This window comes from Typopeltis vanoorti, chromosome 4 (genome assembly GCF_054136105.1).
Source record: "Typopeltis vanoorti isolate ZY-2024b chromosome 4, IOZ_Tvanoo_1.0, whole genome shotgun sequence".
NCBI lineage: Eukaryota > Metazoa > Arthropoda > Arachnida > Uropygi > Thelyphonidae > Typopeltis > Typopeltis vanoorti.
The window spans coordinates 551,016-577,793 of NC_143552.1; the positions used below are offsets into that span (position 1 = coordinate 551,016).

The following is a 26,778-nucleotide window of genomic DNA, read 5'->3' on the forward strand; positions in this document are numbered from 1 at the left end:
TTGGAAGGAGACTTTCTTCTTTATATGTTGAGAACGTCATGGTTTAAAGATTAATGAACTTAGGGAAGAGGTACATTATGGTGGCCACTTTACATGAATGGCCATTCATTGTCGTTTTCATATTTTGTTGCGTTAGTATTTCTCTCTTCATTATTGCTTCTCTGATACATTTTCTTTTGCTTTTTATCGCAGGCGGGTAGACAGCGGAAAATTGAGTGTTCATAACAACATGCAAACGAGATGACAAAAAAATGCAATGTGGAGTGAGATCTGTACTGTTGAACAAATAAGGCATGCTTCCTTGAGAAATAAGCTTATTTTACAGATTAAACAAACAACTTGAATGGATTATAAAGCTAAGTGTTCATTAATTCTGAGACATCTTGTATTCACAATTTCTTTAACACTTCTCAAAGATTTCAGTTTTTGCCAAAATCATAAGTATAACTTTGTAGTGCTGCCATCGGGCGAATAAGTTTGCAAACGGATTTAATCTCACATGAATATTGCCCCAATTTTTTTTCTCCAGCTATCCTACGTTATAAAGTAAATTACAGAATATTGAACAAAAACAGAATTAAGAAAAATTCTAACTCAGGATATGAAACTTCGCATGAAGTAAACACTAATTTATGATTTTTTTGTCTTAACTCAAAAATTTCATATTATGAAATACAGCACTTCGTAATTTCATTCATATGACTCCGCATCATCGCGAACACCGCTTCAAAATTTGTCTTCTTTCTCTGTAATATCCATGCTGATGGTGGTGGTAATAGGTAGTAGGCTACTTACGGCCTGAGCGTGCGTGTATGTATATCTGTGTGGCCGATGGAATGATCAATAACATTACCACATGCTGATAATAGATTCTCTGATCACTACGTCCATGCAACGCTGTGACCTACGAGCATGAGTTGTTTTCTTTGAAAAGGATTTAAGCTTAGCGAAATATTCGTTACGTATTGCTCCAAATGTGTCAATGCTTTTGTGTCCATCATAAAGTAAATACCTCCCACTATCGATTTCTCGTTCCCTTGGATACTCGCCTGATTGTGTTGGAGGTGTCTGTCTAGATCTGTTTCGGTCTTTACGGTATGTAAAATAGGAATTTATGGATTTTTATGCAAGTACATTTGTTAGGTACAGAACAGCAATGTTTAGTTGGTTATAACATCATTCTCCAGTAAAGTCGCATCACGTTTGCGCACATCCTAATGGAGTTCAATAACAGGAATATTAATACATCATTACGATCTCATTCTGAAGACTATTTTATTCGTTGTAGGAACATATCAGATATGCCACTTACTTTACTTGGCTTCCTTTTAGTTTTAATTTTTACCCTTTAACCATAATTAATTCCAATGCTTTTCACTGTTTTTTAATCTCATAGCAAAGACGACCTGTTTAGAATCGTGTTTTATTGAGAATGCAGTATGGAAATCTCTGCTCTTCTTTTAATCTTAATCTTGTCTTTAAGGATCTTATTTCAAATATATCAAACTGAAATCATTCTGTGTGAGCCAAGTCCATTTGCAGTATTATGAAGAAAACAGTTCTTTGGGTTAAGCCCATTTAGTGATAGACGAGAACTCGGGTTCTCGTCTGTCACTGAAGGTAGTGTTTCGCTCGGTCATGGTGTAAACATATAGCGGAACAGTTGCGAATTCTGAAATTTAGTACGCCTCAGATCACTGAAACTGACCCCCAAAGCAGATATTAATTCAGAAGTTAACATTTCATACATCATACTCAAATTAGTACGACTGCCCAAGTATGAACTTTTTCTGTATTATATCGTCATCTATCTTTTTTTAAGCAAACAAAAAAGAAGTAGGCAGAGCAGTCTTTGAGTCGTAATTGTTTTTTAAATGGAGGACTATCTGCATCCTTCCATCACTATTGGCTGAAGGCTTGGCTGTTGACAGTGAATCCTCTGGTTGATTTGTCTGCGATGATGGGTTAAAACCGAAGGACGTGCCTATCTGTGCAAACGACAATCAAATAATTCGAGAACTTACTGAAAGAGGCTTCGAAAACGTCCTTTGTTCGGCGACCAGAAATGGACCCAGGAAAAACTAAATAGTTATTGAGGAAAGGCAAAATGTAAAACTTAAACCGGGAATACCAGAATCGATAAGATTTATAAGTGGGATCAATACTGGATTGAATTCTGTTTCCATTTTTAGCCTGAAAAGGGATTAAATAAAAAATGTTGAACTGAATTATTTTGTCCTTTGTATTTCTTTTTAATTTTTTTATTTCTGCGTTAGTCAAAATTCAGATATTATCCGTTGGGAAAGGCATCTTAAGTAACTCAAACCCAAGAGCTTTGGTTAATATCAGATTAATATGAGCATCTGACTGTTGCAAAGGCAGACTTTTCTTTTAACTAGAATCGCGGAGGAGAAATGTTATAAAAAATACTGCCGATATCGCTGATGGGATTCTTATTTCAATTTACTTCGTTTATAGCAACTATCAGAGTCCGAACCCAGTTCTCTAATACAAAACTACACAATTCGATATGTGGGTTAGTCCCACTTTGATCCGTATGTCATCCAACACAGAAAAATAATTCCTGAACATTCACATTAGATATGACCTAATTTCCACATCTTCGGGAGAAACAAAAATTACTTCTCAGAAGAACGAAACACTCCCCAAGTAGGATAAAAACAAGCAAAAAGACTTATCGGTAACCCCATATGTAACTTTGATTTTCTTTGGTCTTCCACGCGATGGTATTTTTCCACCTTTGGAAAGTAGGATATTTTCAATGTAGAAATTGTCGAAGTGTTTATGAAAATCAGGATATAAATTTGTTGTGTAACATTTCAGCGAAATTCTAACACAAATCATTTTCGAAACGTTCGGACAATCAAAACTAACTGGGAGGCCAGGAAGCTATTTTCAGATACGCTCAGAGTTGGGAACTCGTCGAAAAAGATAGTCTTATGTGATGAGAAAGTGGAGGCATCCTACGGTACAAATGCACCCGCATTTTACCGTCCAAATTTAAAGTTTAAGGTAGGTGTTCTGAGTTTGTAAAATTCTGTATTACAAGTTGAAAGGTATTTTGACGAAGCAAGGTTTAGAGAAGAAGAAAAAAGCAACGAAACATCGTTCCTTGAATAAACAAATAAAATGCACGATTATGTGTAAAATTGTGATCATTTTAAACAGTGTCAGACCTTTCATCCAAATATTCAAACAAAAAATAAAGTTATATAGAAAAGTGGTATTTTAAATTGAGTAACAAAAGCATATCGTTTGACTTATCCTTGTTATACACAACTTTAACCTCGGTGTATCGAGGGTACGTCGTTAGGTGCTTGTAGTGAGTTTCATCCTCTCGCGTATTTTACTACTTGAATGATATTTAAGATTTAACGTTACAACATGCAAAAAAGACGTTTTATGACTTGAAACACGCATCCAATTGATAGCTGCGATTTACGGGCTACAGAAGTATGTTGTTTTAACCATGACCGAGTTTAACGGTGTGGGGCCTATTAAAAAAAAAAAAAAATAGAAACACTCCTGTAGTATGCTTTGGAGCAATGCGATTAGTTAAGCATATTACAGTAAATAATCAGCTTGATATTCCAAGAATACGTTCGAGCCATCTGTTTTACGAACCTATACGGAGAAACTGTGAATCTTTCCCAAAGTAATGTCCCTGTAATAAAATAAATAGGAAGCAATTTCCCTGTAATATCCAATCAACCAACCACTGCATGCATTTTGATCAATGCAAGTCTTCTTCCAGTTGTTTCATTGCAACATTTCTTTCCTTACAGATCAGATCTGGACGAATGCTTGTCTCCAACAAAGGGTTATTGAGGTAGCCTTCAAATACATTCCTGAAATGCACGTTCCTTCCTTAATATGCTGCAACCGAACAGTACTTTCAATCCTTACAGAATACAATGGAAAAAACAGTAAGTGTAGCTTGTATTTTTAATATATATAGCCTAACCTTTATTATTATTATTTTTTAATTCTTAATTATATTTTTGTTAATTTCATTCCATTTCTTCACAATTGTTAAACTGTGAAGAAATGGAATTGAAATGGAAAGAAATGGAATCATCATCAGTTATGATGCAGCCTCATGGTGGAAAGGCGAACTCTTCTCATTAGCAGAAATGAATTTTGGGATTCCATATCTTTTAGTTTGAGCCTTCTTGGCTCAGTCGGTTTCAGCGACGCCCTTTCGTAGGAAAGACCCGGATTCGAATCCCGTCTACAAAACGAAGGACCTTTTATGTAGGGCCTTTCAACTGAAAGCGAATTATCCGGTCACTACGGAGTGGCAGGATTTCCCCTTCCGGCAACTCGAGTGTTTCATCCCGCAAATCAGGCAACCGCCCGCCTGCTAGAACATACGCAATTAACATAAAACGCAAAAGCAACTCATAGCCTGAAATATTAAGATTCTTCAGCATATTCTGCTGATATTGGTAACGGAATATTTAATCGTTTGTTCTGATGGCTTTTCTCCAACTTTCGTTTATAACTAAAAAAAAGTTCAAAAAGGTTCTGCTTATCTTAGTATTTATCTTCTGGCAGCTGTTTATGAAATCTGAAACTGCTGCCTAACGAACTCCATGTACAGACTAATCGTCCACCTTTAATTGTATATTAGAAGGATGAATCGGAATTATTTTTTCGTTTTAGCATTTTATCCCCCAGAAAAAAAATGGATTTTTATCGAACAATAAAAAAATAGGTATAAAATATTAAGTGCGTTGTTACAAGTGACTTTAATCTTTTACTGAGGGACGATGCTTGAGAATCTTCAAACTTGGTGTTTGCTGTTCTAAGGATTATATTTCTTTTTTCTTTTTTTTTTTTTTTCATTTTCGAATACGTTGAGAGGAAAGTAAAAAAAAATGTAATGGATATTTTTTTGGAAGTAGAGGATAGATGCCACCACAAAATGGATAAAGGGAAAAAAACGAAGAGAAATGAATTTTTTTTTTTTTTTATGTTGAGTCCATACATGAGAGGTTGGTTGATCAACCACTAGTACATTAGAACCGTATGTGGGTGGTGGGTTGGGAAAGGAGAAACTTGTTTACATTTGAATTAAATGAATATTGTATTCCTTGGGGAACACAACAGGAGGGAGACTGATCCATAGTACAGCAGTTGCAGGGATGAAGGAGGAAAAGAACCTTGATCTATGGGTTTCAAGCGCACTGTGAAGGGGTATTGAGCAGCAGCTGCAGGTTTGGAAAAGACTGACTGCAGTAGGAAATTAAATTGAATTAAAATCACATAAATACGCACACACAACAACCGAGAAAAGAGCATTTTCATATTCTCGTCTCTGCGTTGATTCGGATTGTTTTTCGTGACCTTTTGGTAGTTATGAGGCCTAGCTTTTAGCTTTTTGAATTTCTATTTGCAGAGCATATTTAATAGTTTATGCCCAAGTTTACAATTATGTTATTATTAATATTATAACGTTGTTTCCATGAGGTCAGAAGACTCATCGCCGGGACACAACGTTGACACATAAACCATTCTTCACACAAGACCTATCACCATACTTCTTCAAACTCATTCAAAGAAATAACTCGCAACCATCTCTGGCAACGCATTCCACACATTTACCACCCTCCAAGCAAAAATCTAATCCCAACACCCTTGTTAACCACACTTTTACAGTTTCCAGGGACAAACCCTCGTTTTCTGCCTCCTTGCACTGTTCAGAAAAAGTCATCAACATCAATCCTATAAAAACCCTTTAATAACTTCTGTCATATCTCCACTTATCCTCTGAGCTAGTTTTTGGAGCCCAAGACCTTCAGTCTTTCCTCTCTTCACAGTAACATTCCAAGACCTGCAACAATCTGCACAGATGCTGATTTCAATATTGCCGTTTACAGCTTGCCCGCATTGCACGATTTAAAAGTCGGGGTTTAATACGCAGTTTCCCCGTCAGTGGCACGTTGAGTGGAACATAAGGCGAGCTCAAACTTTAACCTGAAGCCTCTTTGTAATAATGTCTTGGACTTTAACTTGTGTAAAACGAATGAATCGAAAATTACGACAAAGTATTACTAAAATAGTTTTAGAAATCTTACACTGCAACTAATTCATTAGATATCTTTCCACACCGTGTATTCAATTCAATATCACGAAAAGAGCACTTATGCAGCCTAGAAAAATGCGCCAATGCTTTCAGTTCAGTGTTCCTTTACAGCAGCGCATCCAAAGCTATGGGCCGCGGCCCCCTTGGGGGCCGTAGGTTTTGTTGAGGAGGGTCCGTGAAATAATGAAAACGAATTTAAAATGCTTTAAGACTGAGTAGATTTTTTTATTTTAAAAGAAACGTATCTAACTTTGATTATTTCTTATTTCTTTTTTGTTGTTTTTTATATTTTAATGGAAAAATTCACACATTGGTGTCGGTTCACAAAATTTGCTTCCTGCGTATTTCGGCGCTTAATGAACATTAGTAAATATTGCTTATTCATATGTTTCATTTCAAAGCAGTGGTTAATTGTATTTACTTGGAATGCTCCCCAGGGAAGCTCCAAATCTTCCTGTCCCTTTCATCACACATTCCTAATAACGGACTGTTGATATTGGCTTTATATACATATCAAAACTCGTTTTATATTATCACTGTCATCCGAGCTAGTTTTCTGTTACCAATAAAAGTTTCGCATATACTTCACACATGAAAAAAAGCTTAAACAAGTTCATGTGGGGGATAGTAACTTCTTGCAGTGGTAAACAACACACCCACCCTAACAGCCACTATACTGCAGAGGCAATAAAAATAAGTACTTTTATTATGCCAGTGAATAAGGTATGAGCAGTCTGTGTAATATATTTCTCAACAAATAGTGCAATTAGAGACAACTGGGATAAAAACACACTAATTAATGAATCACATGTCCCCTCATGCAGAAACTATGCTGTATAGACGGAAACAATACCATATGTTGCGTGGGCAAACACAGTATCTAACTAAAAACTGTTGTTATTAATTAGATGTGTGCAAGTTCGATTTCCCAAGGCAGCAATAATATTCAACCGAACTTGTTAAAATTCCTAAAAGTATTAAAACTAAGTTATATATATATATAATGAATGTTATGGCAGTTTCACATATGGAATTCAGTTGAAGAGAGTTAGCATTTCAACTCAATTGTCAACTATGCTTTTATCTTTCGGTTGCGCGATCTTTTGTTAATACCGCACCAATCATATGCACGTTTTAATAACCTGCCTTTGCTGTGTTTCGCGTTAGGCTTAATTGCCGTAAAGGGAGAAAAGTCACAAAAGAAAAAATGTTCCTGGTCCGGGAATTCCCTTATTCAGGTAATATTCACTAATTTCATGTTATCAGTCTGTGGTGTGCCAGTATCGGTAAGTGGTGATATTATTTGATCTATTCTACGTTAAAAATTTTAACCCTGAGATGGATAAGTGGCTGATAAAAAAATAAAAAAAATCCCGCGAACAATCAGAAGAAGCAGAAACAGACTCAAAAAAAAAAAAAGGATAGTATTTTATATTTTACCAGAACAGCCCGCATCGTCTTCAGAACCAAATGGTAAGAGGCAAAAAATGTAATATATGCATTTGATTTTTGCAATATTCGCTGTGTATGTTTTGTATTGAATATAAATACAATAAATATTATAATAATATATCTCTCTATTACGATTTTTTTTTCGAAGGGGGCCGTGAAATATTTTAATTTTTGCAAAGGGGGCCCTGACATCCAGAAGTTTGGGAAGCACTGCTTTACAGTACACGATTTGCTCTTTACGGTAAGATCAGCATTCGTAATAAAATGGTAAAAGCTTAACAAAATATTTGTGCTAAAGCTGTTGTGCTCTTATGATTTCATTCTTCATGAAATATTTCATCTACCGAGACGGTCGCTGTGGACTAACTGTTATAACGAAACCACTAAAATTAAGTTACGTTTTGAGTATTTATCGTTAAGACTCATTGTTACTGAAAATAATGATAAATAAATAAATGAGATTTAATAAATGAAATTTGGATTTTTATTTCATGCGAACAGGGTTCTTTGCCCCTCTGATTTAAATAATTAAAATTTTCTGCAAGAATAATTAAGTAATGTTTTTTCTTAATGTTTAGAGAACCTTCTACCGCTTATGTGGAATTTACGATGGTGAAGTAAGTTTTAATAAATGGAAATATTTTTATCCAACTGTTAATTATTAGCAAGTTCTATTATTAAAATAAAACTGATATTTGCTTTCAAAAACGAAATCTGTTGTTAGACTGTAAGACCTGCTTCCTTGTAATTAAAGTAATCTACGTAGTGTGCTATAAATGGGGTACACGACGACTGGGTGAAGGAATAAAAGATCAAATATGCAATTCTATTCTGTTGATCTATTACGGGTAAATTTAAATAATACGTTTTTGAGAAATGAGTTAAAAGAAAGGCAAAAACATAAAATTTGAAAAACCTCACTTATAATTAAGATTATTTTTATTGTGTAGAATTACGAATTGTATAGAAATTATATTGAAATTTCCCATACAAAAAATGAGTCAGCTAGTTAATAAATATTTATATTATATATTTTCGTTTATATCATATATCAAAATTTGTAGGATCATTTAAGAAAGATATGGTTAAAAAGAATGGTCAGAAAATGATTTAAAAATGAAAAGATATAATTGCACAACATTAATATAAAGTAAAAATACAGTTTTGAAATTCATTTATTAATATTATTTTGTAACTAACAAACATATTTACACGTGTTACATATATACATTAAAACAAAAAAGTATATGAAATTCAAAACAACCTTTTTAACTTATTAATTCATATTATAGTTATATGCAATACCTTGTAAATATTCTATTATATTTTCCCTATCGTAATTAACTTTTTTCAAAATTCTTTGGACAGCTTCATCTTAAAGTCTACGTTTGTGCTGATGTTGAAAACCTGCTACTGCTCTTTCATAATCAACATCATATGTTTTTTAATTTTTGTAGTCCATTTATAAAAATCCATAAATTTGAATGACTTGTGCTGCTGCCAAAGCTCAATTGCAGTTTTCGATGACAGGCTTCCGCAAAATTATTTGTCCTATCGCTTCCATTTATTGTTCTTTGGTACACAGAACCAAACGTTTGAGGGAAAAATCGGTGCAGCCCTGGTTTTATTATTCCTTAGACAAGTGTTTCTCAACCTGTGGTCCGCAGACCACGCAAGGTTCGCGACGATGGGACAGGTGTTTCGCAGGCAGACTTAAATTAAATAAATATATATTTTTTAATTATCCGAACAAAACAAATTAAAATTGAATAAGTAAATAAAAATTATTGAAATAAAATGGATACTTAAAAAAACTAACAAATCGCGGCAGAATGACGCGTAATAAAAGAGAGGTGAAGTGAACAGCAATATGGTTTTGTTGCTTCCGCCTTCCCTTTGCTATTTTGTCAGATTTGAAGTGAATATGTGTTATCCACATTACAACCAACTGCTTGTTGTTTACTGATTTTTATTATTGAAGGTTCTCCTCATTCAACCAATGCTCAGAATATCTTTAGAAGTGCTAAATGATACTTGAACAAAGTGTGTCGTGAGTTCACTCCAGTATTATATATTTTTCGGAAACGTTTTTTAATAATGGGAAAGTGCCTTAGAACTAGGACTATGAAAAGCAAAGCAAATGAAAGGTGATGTTAACCCTAATTGTGATACAAGTGTGGTAACGGCGAGTAAATCCTATATTATTAAAGATGAAACAAGCAGTTCAAAGAAAAAATACAGTAACAAATATAACAGTTCACATTAAGAATTCGGGTTTACTTGATGTGGAGATGAAAGTGAACAGAAACCTTAATGTGCTTTGTGTTATGAAGTATTGTCGAATGAGCGCATTAAACCCGCGAAACTCTGAGGACATTTAGAAACAACATTGTTATGTGAAAAGTACGCTAATGTTTGGCAACAAGTTACTAAAAGATGTTGGTTTGATTCCTCTTTTAAATGACACCGTCGGTCGCAGAATTAATGATATGGTAGTTTACAGAGAATCTCAGTTAATCGAAAGAGTTATGAAGAGCCCTTATTATGCGTAACAAATAGTCGACACTACTGATGTTACAAATGATGCGCAGTTACTATGCTAACTAAGATCTACGCATTATAAAAACATCCATGACGATATTCTGTTTTGTAGAACTTTGTCATCCCGAACAACTGGAGAAGAAATATTTCACACTCTCAATAATTACATAATACACAAAGGGATCCAGTGGAAAAAATGTATGGGCTGTTCGGATGGAGCTTGCGCCCTTGTAGGCAGGCATAGTGGGGCTGTTTCTAAGTTCAATGAAGTAGCTCCGGATATGAATTGGGTATATTGTTTCATACATAGTGAAGCCTCCAAAGGAATGCCACCAGAATTTAAAACTGTGCTATACAACACAGTGAAGCTAGTTAATTTCACTAATGCTCAAAAGTTAAATGACAGGTTATTTTCAGTACTCCGCGATTAAATGGGCAATGAACATACACAACTTTTGCTTCATTCTGAAATTTGCTTGCTTTCCCGAGGCAAAGTAGTAACAAGGTTATTTCAGTTAAGGTACAAAGTCTTATTTGTAAATGAACGTAATTCTGATTTTGTGTCACTCCCTGTTGATGAAGGTTATCAACATTATCCTATCTTTCAGATTTTTTTTTTTTTTTGGAAATTAAATGAACTAAATCTCTCTCTTCAGGGAAATTCTTTAGCTGTTCTTGATGCCTACGCCAAAATAAGGCATTCGAGAGAAAAACTTGTGTTATGGATTAGATATAAAAGACAGACAATTCGCACCTTTTCCACCATTTGGAATCCTTCTTAGTGGAAAATGCTTTTTTTTTTTTTTTTTTTTTTTTTAAGTTTCTTGAAAGAATTTCTGGCCATCTAAAAAGGAAATATATTTTCTGGATAACTTTGATAAGAAATTTCTGTGGGTTCGCGATCCATTTGAGACCTTTTGTCACGAGAACGACCTTTAGTTATCGAAGAAAGAAAGAACAGTTAATTGAGTTTTCAAATGACAGTGGACTAAAAATGCAATTCTGTGATCTTGGTTTGGCTCTTTTTTGGATCTCGCCTTCAGCGAGAAGTGAATTTCCCGAATTAGCTGAAGAAGCATCGAAAATCGTTATGCAGTTTTTTACAAAGCTATCTTTGCGAGAAAGGATTTTCATCGCTCCTTCAAATAAAACTAAAATATAGAATCGTCTTTGTGTGCGTGGCGATCTTCGACTGAAGTTGACCAATATTGAGGCAGATATCCAGCAACTCTGCAAGAAGGCCAAGAAGCTCAACCATCTCATTAAAAGTAAGTAGTAACATAATTATATCATATTATTTATTTGTTTAATAAAAATTAAAACTTTGTTCAATGATAACACACTTTTAATCGTTTACTTCCAGTTAAATTAATTAGGTTTCCATATGTATTCACAACATGCGTTTAGATTTATTATGTTATAAATGACACAGTTTTTCCCTAATGTTGGTAAATCCCACTAGGTTTTCAAAAAAATGAGGTAACTTAGTGGGTCCTTAGAATAGTTTTAGGCATTTTACTGGTCCTTGGGCTTAGAAAGGTTGAGAAACACTGCCTTAGACGACCTGTGTATGTGTTCGTAAATCATTCTAAAGTTGGTTCAAATCCATTGGATAAATGATTCTCAAGTTCAGAAATAGCGTAAATTATATCTTGTTCTGGAACTAAAGCAATCGAAGTGATCATTTTTGAATTTAAAACGAATTGCGCATCGGAAATGTATCTGAAATGTATCTGGTTAAAAGATTGCATTAAGCTAAATGCTTACGAAGATTTCGTACGAGGTGAAAAAAGCAACCATTTATGTTAACTTGCGGAAATACTATACGTAAAGCTGGATAAATGGCAATTTCAAAATCACATTTATATTTTCTGGATCTAGTAATGGCCACATTTCATGTATCATATAAAATGATTTTTTGTATGTTTCAAGAGTCTTATTATGTAGTAAACAATACAAAACAGGGAAAACAGGAGTAACTAGCCAAAGTAACAAAACTTTGAGCAAGAAGGAATTATTACTTTATTCCTAATAACTATTAACAGATGGCCATTAACTAATACCAGTTAGGAGTTGAAAATCAGTCGCAAATATGCCTTTTTATTTAAGGGTTAAAAAGAAAGACACGTTTGACTAAGAATTACCATGGAAATATGAAAGCAGTAGTATCGAAACTCGACACGTTTGACTAAGACGAGTTTCGATACTAGTGCTTTCTTATTTTCCATGGTAATTACTGTAGGGTTGCCAAGTCGTTCTAACTTGTGCTTCGAATATGCAGAGAGCTCTTTTAAGAATAAGACGAGCAACATTTTAGCGCGAGTCTCACCCCAAAGATCTGTTTTAAAAGAAATTAAACTAGAATTTGCTTACTCTGTTAATAATTGCTTTACATAATTTTAGAGGGGAGAAAGTAAAAATGTGCCATCTATAAATAATTCATTCATGCTTTGGCTCCACACTGAATGGCTTTCACGACCAAAAATTAATATTCTCATTGAGTAGATCTGTTCTGATCCAGAATTAGCCTTCAAATTGTGATGGACTGAATTCATAATTTAAGTATTCTTCAGAAATAATTGGTTTCCCTAGAATCAGGATTAATTGTGGCTGTTAATTTTTTTAATCTCCTTCTTTGAATACTTCTGCACAGACTGCTATGATTGGGAAGCATTCCTTCTACCGCGGAAGAAGCATTTTTAGAACTTGATTTCTGATTTGTGATGGGTTGCTCATTGTCATATCCGCTAATTTTTTGGCTGTTGTACTAACTTCTTGCGTTATTATTCTGGCCGCATTTCCAGAACTGCTACATGTGTGTACCTGTTTTTCAGAAATGAGTGATCCATCACTGACACGTGTCCAGATTCTACCTTTGCATCCTTTGTTTTTATTTTCACATTCGCCAAAAATTGATTTGAACCTTTCTTGTCAATCTTGTCTTTAACATTAAGATACCCATTCCAAGCATATTTTTCCTTGTTTCTTTGACTTGATATTCTTCAATTATCCATTTCTGAAGAATAGAAACAAGAAATATAAAAATAAAATTAAAAAAAGTTTTCACTATTGATATAATTAAGAATTTTTTCAGTACTATTTTTCACTTGTTGGGACACAAATAAAAGATTCATCTTAATAATTGTACTTAGCAATTTGTTTCATCTGAGAGATAATCAAGAGTTTGAAATTTATTTAAATTAATTTAGATGTTACATATACAATTTAGTATACGATTAAGATTATAAATTTTGAATATATACCTTTTATTTACTTAAAGTTGTTCTTTGCCCGTTGTAATTGTAACCGTGATACAAATATTGGAAACGATGTAATAAACAAACAACTGGTCTTACTGTTTAATAGAAGTCAAAATATCTTCGAATGCGTATTGAACTAAATAACCGCACACAAAACGCACAAATGATGAACTGCCAAAGAAAGCTAAGAAATACTTCTTTACAAAATAATATTAATAAATGAATGAAAAAAAATTAAATTTTCTTTATTTTAATACTGTGCAATTAAACCTTTTCATTTTAAAATCATTTTCGGACCATTCTTTTTAACCATACCTTTCTTAAATGATCCTACAAATTTTGATAACTGATATAAACGAAAATATATAATATAAATATTTATTAACTAGCTGACTCATTTTTTGTATGGGAAATTTCAATATAACTTCCATACAATTCGTAATTCTACACAATAAAAATAAACTTAATTATAAGCGAGATTTTTCAAATTTTATGTTTTTACGTTTCTTTTAACTCATTTTCACCTGGTAATAGATCAACAAAATAGAATTGCATATTGATCTTTCATTCCGTCGCCCAGTTGTCCTTTGCCCAGTTCACCGTGTCCCTATAAAAATGTACCAATAATAAAATTACTTTATTTTCCTTCAGAATTTCAGATATCCTGAAGTTAACAATTGAATTGAAATGTAATTACTGCATGTGAACATTACCTCAGTATAAGGCTGTTTCATTTTGGAGATTTTATGTAACACTTTTGGTATTCTTCATTGCGATAGAAAAACTTTCTTTTAGGGTTGCTTTTGTAAATTGCATACATAATTTTATTTTTAATTATTAAAGCTTAATTAGCTATTCATTTCAGTATTAAAATGAATAACGAGCACAGAAATCTCGAAAAGGAAAAAAAGCAGAATTAAAGCCAACAAATTCGGGTGCTATTTTTTTTACAGATTTAAAATCAGTCGTCGGTCTGGTGATTCAACAAAAATCAACAAAATATCAATTCTATTTTGTTGATTACTCATCCGCTCGCCAACCGCCGATTGTCTTTAGGACCGCCTCAGTTAATCGTCCTGATTAAAGGAGGCGTGAATTTGCTTAGAGCAAGGTCTCCGGACCGTGCAAACATAATAAAAACACAAATATATAAAGATTATTATCCCGTCCACAGTACTAATACATTCTCTCGTTGTCAAACTTGAACACGAGCGGCTTCCTGTCTCTTTTGTGTCGTTTGCATTCCCTCGATTCTTTGAAATCTAGCCAGATGAAAAATTAACGCAACGCTGTCATCAAGAAGTGTTTGGTTTTTTCCAAGTTTATAAATTTATTTCTCAAACATTTATTTTTATCATTTGTTTAAGTTAAGGGATATTACATCCCATATCGTTTCTTAGCCGAATAAGAAACTCAAGGAGTTTCATGCCGAATATAGTAGAAACTATATAAAATTCGGCGATTCCAAGCGTAAGCAAATACCCAGGTGTTTGCTTACGCTTTCTTGCAATTCTTGATATTTACCCATAATGTGAACTTAGCTCCTAGGAGCTGTATTTCTGTTCTACATTATGAGAGAAGGTCACTACCCAGACCGGTTTCAACCTTTATCGAGGTCTCATCAGTAAATATCAAGAATAGTGATCGGAACTTGCTCCACCTTAGACATGAGTTGCCTCAGCTTGCACTACCTTTAGGGTCAGTTGCTGCAGTATCCAGGTATTTGCTTACGCTTGGAATCGCCGAACTTTATATAGTTTCTACTATATTCGGCATGAAACTCCTTGAGTTTCTTATTCGGCTAAGAAACGATATGGGATGTAATATCCCTTAACTTAAACAAGTCATATGTCGCCGAATTGAAGCCTTTGGCTCTTCATATATCTAATAATTTTTATCATTATTTCTTAAGAAAAGCATTCGCTTTATGATTTCTAATAGAATAGTAATTTAAAAAATTAAAGGATTCGAAGCAGCAATTAAATGGCATAGATCACCATATAAGATACTTAATGTATTCATTAAAGTTGAGCAATAAATTCTACATGAAACTAATCATGTGCATGGCGAAGCCGCAACGTTTCATGAATTTTGTGCACAGCAAATATTTTAAGTTCAGAGAGCAGTTTAGTGCTTCTGTATTTTTTATTTCAGATTTTCTCAACCTTTCTAAGCCAAAGGACCAGTAAAATGCCTAAAACAATTTTAAAGACCCACTTATAAAACGTATGTGGGGATCACCAACATTTGGGAAAAACTGTGCCATTTATAACATAATAAATCTAAAAGCATGTTTAGAATACATATGGAAACCTAATTAATTTATATGGAAGTAAACGATTAAAAGTGTATCATTTAACAAAATTTTAATTTTTATTAAACAAATAAATAATGATATAATTATGTTACTACTTACTTTTAATGAGATGGTTGAGCTTCTTGGCCTTCTTGCAGAGTTGCTGGATATCTGCCTCAATATTGGTCAACTTCAGTCGAAGATTGGCACACACACTAAGACGATTTCTGTATTTTGTTTTTATTTGAAGGAGCGATGAAAATCCTTTCTCACAAAGATAGCCTTGTGAGAAAGGATTTTCAATTCTTCTTCAGATAATTCGGGAAATTCACTTTTCACTGAAGGTGAGATCCAGAATCGAGCCAAACCAAGATTATAGAATTGCATTTTAAGCCCACTAACACTTGAAAGCTCAATTAACTGTTCTTTTTTCGATAACGAAAGTCGTTTTCGTGACCATAAGCCGGAAAAGGATCGCGAACCCACAGAAATTTCTTATAAAACTTATTCGGAAAATATGTTTCCAAATTCTGTGTCAGAGTTTTGAAGTGGTCACAAACCCTTTCCAGAAACTCAGAATCAACAAAAATATCATTTTCCACTAAAAGGATTCGAATGTTGGAAAAGGTGCAAATTATCTGTCTTTTACATATCTAATTCATAGCAGCAGCTTTTTCTCGAATGCCTTCATTTTGTAGTAGGCATCAAGAACAGTAAAGAATTTCTCTGAAAGGAGAGATTTATTTCATTTAATTTCGAAAAAAATGTCTGAAAGATAAAAGTGCTGATAACAATGCTTCCCCCGTGTGGGGACACCTTTACCCCATCGGGCGCGTCCACTGGCGCGGATCGGGGAATGCTCGTCATAGTTTACTATGAAGGGTAGGAGGGAAATAAAATACCTCCCGCGGACCAACAGGATAGCACTTCCCTCATAGGCCGGTCTGGGGACCTCGAAGGTGGCAGCCCCACCACCACAAGACCTGGGTGCTGAAGGCTAATCCCCTGCACACCTTAAAATTTCACCTATCGAAAGAAATAACAAAGAGATAGCCGAACTGCCTAAATGGTTAACAACAAAGTGAGGGAAAAGGCACATGAGATACGGAACATGGAACGTTAAAAGTCTACATGGAAAAGAAATCGAATTATGAGATGAATTTAAAAAATCAAGATTGGATCTGCACGCAGTCACAGAAACAAAAAAGAAAGGTCAAGGTTGCCAGAAAATGAAAGATGGGTATATACTTTTCTATTCAGGGGTAAACCCAAGAGAATGGGGGAAATAAGGGGTAGCTTGCATAATCAAACCAGATCTCAAAGAATATATTACTAAACGGCAACTAATAAACGAAAGGTTGTTGACAATCACTATAGATTTTAAATCAGACAACCAAGTATTCACTGTAATTGTTGCATATGGCCCAAACGATAATGCTAATAAAGAAATTAAAGATGAATTCTTCGAACTCCTACAAAAAACAATTGCAGAAGTTCAAGGGCATATCATACTACTAGGAGACCTTAATGGCCGGGTAGGGAATCAAGTAGATGAAGAAACAAAACACGTGTTGGGATCACAAGGAGAAATAACTCGGAATAATAATGGAGAAACAATAATAAATCTTTGCCTTAGAAATAATTTACTAATAGCGAATACTATGTTCAAGCATAAAGAAATCCATAGGTTTGCCAGGGAAGAGCCCAGTAGAAACGAAAAATCTATAATCGACTATGCCATCAAAAGCAGATCGTACTGGAAGTATACAAAAAATGGAAGAGTCTACAGAGGTCCTGAAATAGGCAGTGACCACTACTTATTAGTATTGGAAACAATTTATAAAGTAAAAGTTGAAAAATGTAGAAAAAGTAGCAAGGAAATAAATGTTAAGATAAAGAACTACGAACTAAAGAAAGAAGAAACAGCCATTGAGTATAAAAGTAAAATAGAAGAGAAGATGAAAGAAGTAGAAAAAAGATATATATGAAGACCAAGATGTAGAACAGCTATGGTACAGGTTCAAAACACTTCTAGAAACAAGCAAAGAAATTTGTGATGTATCCTTAAATAATAAACAGAAGAAACATAAAACACCCTGGTGAACTGAAGAACTAAAAGTAGAAATTAAAAAGAAAAAGCAATTGTGGAAGAGATATATAACATCAGAGCTGCAGGTTGATAGAGAGCTATACAACAACCAAAGAAATAAAGCCTTTTTAAAATCTTAGTGAAAGAAGAGACAATAAAATGCTGGGAAGACTTCAGACATACTTTAGAACAAAATTTTAAAGGAAACCAAAAACTCTTCTATAATGTTTTAAGAAGAATGAGTCAGAGAAAGAATGCCCCATAAAGTTTATCAAAAATAAGGATGGAAAGTTACTCACAAATTCCGAAGACATCATAGAAAGATGAAAACAGTACTTTCAAGAATTATTGGAAGATGCAGGACATGGAAAAAATAGAACCCTAAGAGCAAGACACACAAACAAAATAGAAGATCAGAGTGAAGAAATTCATGCAAATGAACTGTTAGCAGCAATAAATAAATAAAATAAACTGGACAAATCAGCAGGCCATGACCAAATAACACCAGAAATGGTAAAGAATTTAGGAACAAAAGCAATAAAATTTCTTTTACACCTATTCAATGTTGTATGGAAAAAGAAAATTATTCCCAAAGACTGGGAAGTAGCTATAATAATCCCAATATTTAAGAAAGGAGACAATTGCAAATGTGAAAACCATAGAGGAATTTCGCTTTTAAGGAAAATTATATGCCCCTATTTTAGAAGCGAGGTTTAGTAATCAAATAGAGGATATACTGGATGAAATGCAATATGGCTTTTGAAAAATAGAAGCACGCAGGATCTTATCTTCAGTCTTAGACAAATATCAGAGAAAACATTGGAATATGGAAAAGAACTACATTCATGTTTTATAGATTTTGAGAAGGCCTTTGACCGAGTTCCCAGACACTTAATATGACAAACATTAAAGAAAAACAAGATACAAGATAACTTAATAGCAGACATACAAAGCCTCTAAAAAGTAACAGAAACTATGTAAGAACCTGTAATAATAGGTCAAAGGAATTTGAAACAAATGTAGGAGTAAGGCAAGGCTGTATCCTCAGCCCTCTTCTCTTCATCATAGTAATGGATGAAATTTTAAAGGCATGTCAAACAAAATTCCGCCTAGGATACAGGAAACTGAAAGAAACCCAGGATTTCACACATTGTTTTTCCAGATGATGTAGTGATTCTAGCAAATACAGCTGAAAATCTGCAGTACAATATCAACATTTGGTATGAAGAAACAAAGAAAAGGAATATGACCGTAAATATAAATAAAACTAAAACAATGATCATATCTAGAAACCAACCAAAACACAATAAAAATAGAGAATCATCAACTGGAACAAGTCCACTCCTTTAAATACTTGGGATCATATATACAAGAAGATCGTAGACTAGACACAGACATTAACAACAGGATAAGAGGGGGAACGAAGCTATTCTATGCAATGAAAGGCTCACTCCTAGATAAGAAAAGTCACTCAGAATACCAAACTGGCAGTGTACGTTCAGTGTTTCTACCAACATTAACAACAGGAAACACAAATAAACTACAAAAAATTGAAATGAAATATCTCAGGAAAGTGGCACAAAAAACAAGACCGAATAAGAAATCAAACATAAGAGACAGTCTTCAAGTTGCACCTCTGAATCAATTCATAACACAAGCCCAAATGAGTTGGTTTGGACATCTTAATCGAATGGAAGAAGGAAGAATAGCTAAAACTGTATACGAAAGCCAGAAAATAGGGAAAAGAAACATAGGCAGACCCAGGAAAGGTTAGCAAAAGGAAATTAAAGAAAAATTGGAAAAGAAAAGGAATTAACTGGAAAGAAATAACAACAAACCTTGGACAGGACGGCATGGAAATCTCTTTGGCAAAATCTCGACGCGTAAAAGCATAAGAGATCGTAGACGAAGAAGAAGAAGAACAATGCTTCCTCAACGAGGAGTGATGCAAAATCAGAATTACGTTCATTTATAAACAATCAAACATTGTGCTTCAATTGAAATAACCTTGCGAATTTCACAATCAAGCAAAAGTTGGATATATTCACTGCCCATTTAATCGTAGAATACTAAAAATAATCTATTATTTAACTTTCGAACCTTAACCCCCCACCCCCAACCGGCCACGACATCTATAGACGTTCAGCTAAATCTGAATACGAAGCTCTAACACCCATTGAATAACATGGATAAGAAGTGCAATTTGGCGTCACTATTTCATCCACATCGGCCGATAAATAAAATTAACTAGCTTTACAGTCGTTGTATAGTAGTTTTAAATTCTGATGGCATTCCTTTGGAGGCTAACGCTTCCCTCTGTATGAAACCGTATACCCAATTCATATACGGAGCTCCTTCATCGACCATAGAAACAACCCATATTGTTTCTATGGTCAATGGGCTTCTGTTCGGATGGCGCGAGCGCCATCCAAACAGAAGCCCATGTACATTTTTTTTCCATTGGATCCTTTTGTGTATTGTCAATAAATGTCAATAAATTCATTATCATTTTGTCAAGAAATTCATTATTGAGAGTGTGAAATATTTCTTCTCCAGTTGTTCGGGATGACAAAGTTCTACAAAACAGAATATCGTCAAGAATGTTGTTATAATGCGTAACCTTAGTTAGCATATTAACTGCGCATCATTTGTAACATCAGTAGTCTCTTCTATTTGTAACGCATAATAAGGGCTCTTCTTAATTCTTTCGATCAACTAAGATTCTACGTCACTGCCATTATCATTAATTCTGCGACCGACAGTGTCATTTGAAAGAAGAATCAAACCAACATCTTTTAGTAGCTTGTTGCCAAACATAGTTTTTACCACATCTTTTATAGCTGGAAGTAGTAAATTTTCCCCGATAGAATGAAGTTTCTCTGTTTTTGCTATGTCAAACTTAAGAGGGAAAACATGATTCCGGTGCCTTGCTATTAACCGAACCCATAGCCGAAACATTATCTTTCCATCATTTAATGTCCTGAAAAATCTCAATTGGCTTATTTTTCACATCACAATGTTTAGTTTCTAGATGTCGCCTGAGTTTCACGGGTTTCATGCACCCGTTCGACAACACTTCATAACTCAAAACACACCGAGGTTTCTGTTCACTTTCATCGCCAAGCCAAGTAAACCCGAATTCCGAATATGAACTGTTATATTTCCTACTGTATTCTTTCTTCGAACTGCCTGTTTCTTCTACTTTAATAGTATCAGATTTACTCGCCATTACAACATATTCCGGTGCCTTGCTATTAACCGAACCCATAGCCGAAACATTATCTTTCCATCATTTAATGTCCTGAAAAATCTCAATTGGCTTATTTTTCACATCACAATGTTTAGTTTCTAGATGTCGCCTGAGTTTCACGGGTTTCATGCACCCGTTCGACAACACTTCATAACTCAAAACACACCGAGGTTTCTGTTCACTTTCATCGCCAAGCCAAGTAAACCCGAATTCCGAATATGAACTGTTATATTTCCTACTGTATTCTTTCTTCGAACTGCCTGTTTCTTCTACTTTAATAGTATCAGATTTACTCGCCATTACAACATGTGTATCACAATTAGGATTAGCATCAACTTTTTATTTTGTTTTCTTTTTCAAGTCTTAGTTCTAAGGCACTTTCCATTATTAAAAAACGTTTCCGAAAAATATATAATACTGGGGTTAACTCAAGACACACTTTGTCCAAGAATCTTTTAGCACTTCTAAAGATATTCTGGGCCTTGGTCGAATGAGGAGACCCTTCAGTAATAAAAATCAGTAAACAACAAGCAGTTGGTTGAAAAGTGGATAACACATGTTCACTTCAGACAAAACAGCAAGGGAAGGCGGAAGCAATAAAACCATATCGCTCCCCTCTTTTATTACTCGGCATTCTGCGGCGATTGGTTGGTTTTTTCAGTATCCATTTTATTTCAATAATTTTTACTTACTTATTCAATTTTAATTTGTTTTGTTCGGATAATTCAAAAAGATATTTATTTAATTTAAGTCTGCCTGCGGACTACCTGCCGCATCGTCGGGACCTTCAGTGGTCCGCAGACCACAGGTTGAGAAACACTGCTTTATTTAACTCTAATGACACGAAATGATCGTGATTGCGGCAATTATGGAACACTAAACAGGAAAAGTAATTTATTTTTCTTAATTAATTTTATACTGTTTTATATTGAAGATGAAACGTGCATAAAAAAAATCCAGATATAATTTACTTGAGCGCTATCGAGTAGTTTTAGGCGGACATCAGCTTAATTTTCCAACGGTATTTTCTCACACTACACTACGCACCGACTTCGAATTGTTGTGGTAGTTTGCATAAGCGTGAAAATATAAAACGAAATGCAATTCAGTCAGTGATTTGGTCATCTAGTATTCTTTCGCGATGTTCATTTTGACGGAGAACTAAGAAATTTTAATTAATTATTTTTAATGAAGTAATCATGATTTTGTTACTTTGAAGGTGGTTTATTTAAATACGTCTGCCATGTTGCAATTATGTAACAGATCTTTTACTTTGTCTCGTTTCTGACCTGTTTAAATCGATAACATCATTTCGTTGGCAATGTTTATGCTCCGATGGCAATAAACGTTGCCATCGGAGCATTTCTCCATCTAACCTGGTGCTCCGTTCATTCCTCGTAGCTGTTCTTCACCGTCTACTTCCACTTGTTTGGCGTTGTTGGAGGCCGTAACTATGTCACAAGCAAATGGCGAAAGGAAATGTAAAATCCGACCGACGAGCAATGTAATTGGTGGATACCGCACGCTTTCTCTGCTCGCCACAGTTTGGCGCGCGGTAGACATATGCGTCACTTTGTGGTTGCACGTGCTTCGGACACAGAGGCGTATTGTGTCTACGAAATTACTTAAGGACTGAAGTGTGGATTCAGGTGAGAGATTTCTGTTTCTTGATGCGAAGACCGATTTCTTTGACTTCCCAAGCCTTTAATAGTTTAAGGATCGCTCTGGTGAAGGAGGATGTTTTCGCTCAAACATCCGATAGTCGGGAGTGCGTCGCTATCGATTGTATTAGTCAGACATCGCACACAGCATTGCAAGTATCGTTTGACAACGCGGAGTTTAAGTTTATTCCGTAATATGCATGGAAGTACGAAAGGAGCTTCGGAAAAATTAAATCATTGACTGTCGGAATATCTCAATGATAGGCGACAGTTTTTGACTTCAAAACCACTGGTTTAGAGGCTAATTATTATACCTTGTGCCAATTATAATTGTTTGCGTTCATTATTTAGTCCGAAAAGTAGGGGAAAAAAATTCAGAGTTCGTTAAATTTGTGTAGGATGATCCATAAGACCGTTAATTTTGGATCGAAAAAATATTTTTATCGTGTTGCATTTCGTGAGCTTTCACTGATAAAACATATAGCACATATAAAAGACAAAAACGGCAAAAGAAAAATTAAAATTATAAAATAGGAAAGTTAAGTTGCATGAAAAGCAAGACCGAGTATAATAACTATTAAAAAGCTTTTTATAGCAGGCATTATTCAATTCCCTGTTAGATAATTATTTAATACCTCACTAGAAACTAAATTTAACCATTCATTTTATGAGAGTTAAATTAGCCCACTTGGATTGATGGCTGTTGATGCTTACTGAGAGACAGCAAGTAATTCTGATGGTAATTTTCATTCTCTGCAAGATATTTCAGCCTCTGATACGCTTAAAAGCAAAGTAAGTCACTTTACAATTCTCTAGAAAAGTGATAAATTGAAATTAGAAAGGCCAACGGCAGTCATCTTATAATTGACATTTTTACTTTTAACACAAAACAGATATCAAGTTTAAAGCATTCGCTGTAACTGCGAATGTTTTAACCTTGATGCAAAACGGTGCTGCAGGTTGCAATTTCCATTTGCGATTATGGACGGTGCAACGTGGACTGTGTTTGTTTCAGAGGAACAGAATGTATCTTCAAATGGCCCTTCGAAAAGTTTAATATTCTCGCTCTAGACTTTTTTTTTATTTTGAGAGAAAGTAAAGTAAGAATGTTTAAGTTCGTTTAGAAATTTAAGATAATTGGAATGAGCGGCTCAATTCGTTCGACGTTTTAAGACTTACTTTTTAACTTACTGTTAGAAGCTTATATTTTCGATCGATAAGGAAAATTATTTTAATGTAATTATCACTTATCTCCTCATATTATATTTTATATGTTGGAAGTTTTTTCCACTTCGTTAGACTATAATAAATTTAGTTTAATCCTTTATCCAAGTATAAGAAAATAAATTTGCGCCTGAAGTATATCTTCAGGACTGATATAACTCGTGGTAAAGGTGGACCAAGCTCTCATCACTCCTTTTCTTAGTATCTCCCAAGGAGATATGCAAAGCATATCTCCTTGCGAGCATGTATAATGCTATGCATTAAGGGAAGAGCCACTACCCAGACTGGTTTCGACCTTTATTGAGGTCTCTTCAGTGGGAGCCAGACCCAGAGTTGGTGATACTAAGATGGAAGCAATGGAGAACTGATCTTTACCTATACGAGTTCTGGATTTAGAGAAAGATGTTGGAAGTTTTTGGTCCACCTTTACCACGAGTTGCCTCAGTCCTGAAGATACTTCAGCCACAAACTTTGTTTGCTTACACTTGGATAAAGAATTAAACTAAATTTAGTAAGTCTAACCAAGTGGAAAAAACTTATAGCATCTTTCTCTAAATCCAGAGAAATTTAATAATAAGGTGAGACACCGTTTGGCAATTCGTATAGGTAAAGATGACTTCTCCATTGCTTCCACCTTGGTGTCGCCACCTCTGGGTCTGGCTCTCACTGACGAGACCTCAATAAAGGTCGAAACCAGTCTGGGTAGTGGCTCTTCCCTTAATGCATAGCATTATACATGTTCACAAGGAGATGTGCTTTGCATTATGGGAGATACTAAGACAAGGAGTGATGAGAGCTTGGCCTACCTTTACCACGAATTGCCTCAGTTGCAAACTTTGTTTGCTTACACTTGGATAAAGGATTAAACTAAATATATATTTTACATTTTTTTAAAAGTGTGTGCAATATACAATACAGATATAATATTTATATAAGCACGTTAATTCTTAAATCTCTTTCAAAGTTTATTATAAATGTGAAACTTGTTGGCATGTGCTAGCAGAAAGTGAATTGTGCGTTGGCTCCGAATAAAGTGAGGTCATTCAAATTGCCCTCGATATCAATCTTAATTGTTTTTTGTGAATAATACGAAACTATCTGATCTTTCTGCATTAGTTTTGGCGAATGATTAAAAGACCTCATTGTTATCTTAAAATGTATCTTCTTGTCATGTAATAATCTTAAACCTGCTCACAAAAAAAAAAATAATAATAAAAATAAAAGAAAATCGCATTTAAACGAGTGCAATTACTTATAATGATGACAGTTTTCTCCGGAAACGAAATACGAAAACACTTTTCGTTTTGCGAATTTATTTCAAGATTTTTTCCTTGATAAAAAATAAAATAAAATAATAAACCGTATACTTTAAAAGTCGCGGCTGTTTTCAACTTCTTCGAATAATGAAGCTGAAATTTTCTTTTCTTTCTGATTAGGCGCTCTTTATAACATGCCGATGTACAGCAAATATTAAATGAAAGGTCTTTTTAAACGCGCGCACAAAGACTGACCGCATATTTTGATGGCTTCTGCATAAAATATTTCAGAAACTTAACTTAGTTACCTAATTTATATCGGACTCGGAACGTAAATGACGTCATTGATGACGTTTAATGTCAGTAGTCATAATTCGTATTGACTTTTATTTTATGTTGTACGAACATAAATCCTAATAGGTACGAAAAACCGAAGCAAGTGAAAATGTCAAATTGCTTTTTTTTATATTGTCTCTTTTGATTTTGATTCTCTTAATAAGTAAAACTGAACGATTCGTAAGAATTTTTATTCACTTCAAATAAAAGGAACTTTTTTTTTCAATGATTTTTATTCTTGTATATCAATCTGTGGTGATGGTTTTCAGATTGATTGAGGCAATCGAGGCTCTCGAGAGTGTTCTGTCTGATAATTGTAAGGCTTGCGTTTTATTACAGGTGTTTCGTAATTCCATTGGAATTGAACCTCTCATCGTCGTGACGTCTCATCTGTTTTTCTAACGACATTTTTTTAGATGGAAAGCTTCCAGGAAAAAAGTTAATTATTTACTGTCGATCTAGTTTTTCATGAATGTGACATTTTATAGCACGTATACACACACACACACACACACACACACACACACAAATCATTTGTCCCAATCTGTTTAGACCGCCTATCCCTGATTTCCAACGTTTATTTTGCCTTAGTTTTTTCAAGAATTCATCTCAAATTTCTTTATATTTTTAATTTTGATAAATTAATTGATAGTATTTTGAAGTCTGTTTTCAATCTGCGTTTAATTCTAGTATTAGGTAATTTTTCTCTCTTTCCTGTCACTATCATTGCCACTATCGGTCTTTCAATGCTGCCAACTGAAATGACATTTTGCGATACTTGTGTTTTAGCAGTGTTTTCTCTCCCCAAATCCCCTATGTTTACTTAACTGGCTTATTTCTTCAATTCTTCTGACTTCGTTTTTTTTTTTTTAAACACAACATTTTTTTTTTTCTGAGGTTTCGTCTGAAACCTTTTATTACTGACCGCAACAAATGAACAACAACGTTGCTGCATTATCGATTGGCCTAACCCGCGACTGATCATTCCAACAACAATAATGCAGTAGGATTTCAAGACTGGTGGATAAATCACCGCCATATTTGTTCAACATTTCGGGCTATGTGTTTCAGAAACGCTGCTAGTAGTGCAAAATAAGACTATTTCATGATCCCTTTCCCTAATTCCGTATTTAGTACGCAGACCGACATTACTGATGGCCACAATAATTGACATGGGATGTCAATTATTGTGGAAATCGGAACGAACAGTTGCAAAAGTTGTTTTTGTATTTATTGCCTTATTCATTTTCATTATTTTCTCATCTATTTGGATTTCGTTTTTTTTTTAAACTTAAAGCTTCAAA

The 26,778-nt window shown here is 34.4% G+C and overlaps 1 protein-coding gene across 1 annotated transcript in view; it reads left to right on the forward strand.

The window, feature by feature from the left end:
- LOC150107068 (secretin receptor-like) overlaps nt 1–26,778 on the forward strand; it is a 125,419-nt gene that overhangs the window by 40,847 nt on the left and 57,794 nt on the right. The window contains exon 2 of the mRNA XM_090390986.1: nt 3,807–3,947. Within this exon, the coding sequence (XP_090247112.1) occupies nt 3,936–3,947 (12 nt within the window). The 5' untranslated portion in view covers nt 3,807–3,935. The remainder of the gene's footprint in view (nt 1–3,806; nt 3,948–26,778) is intronic.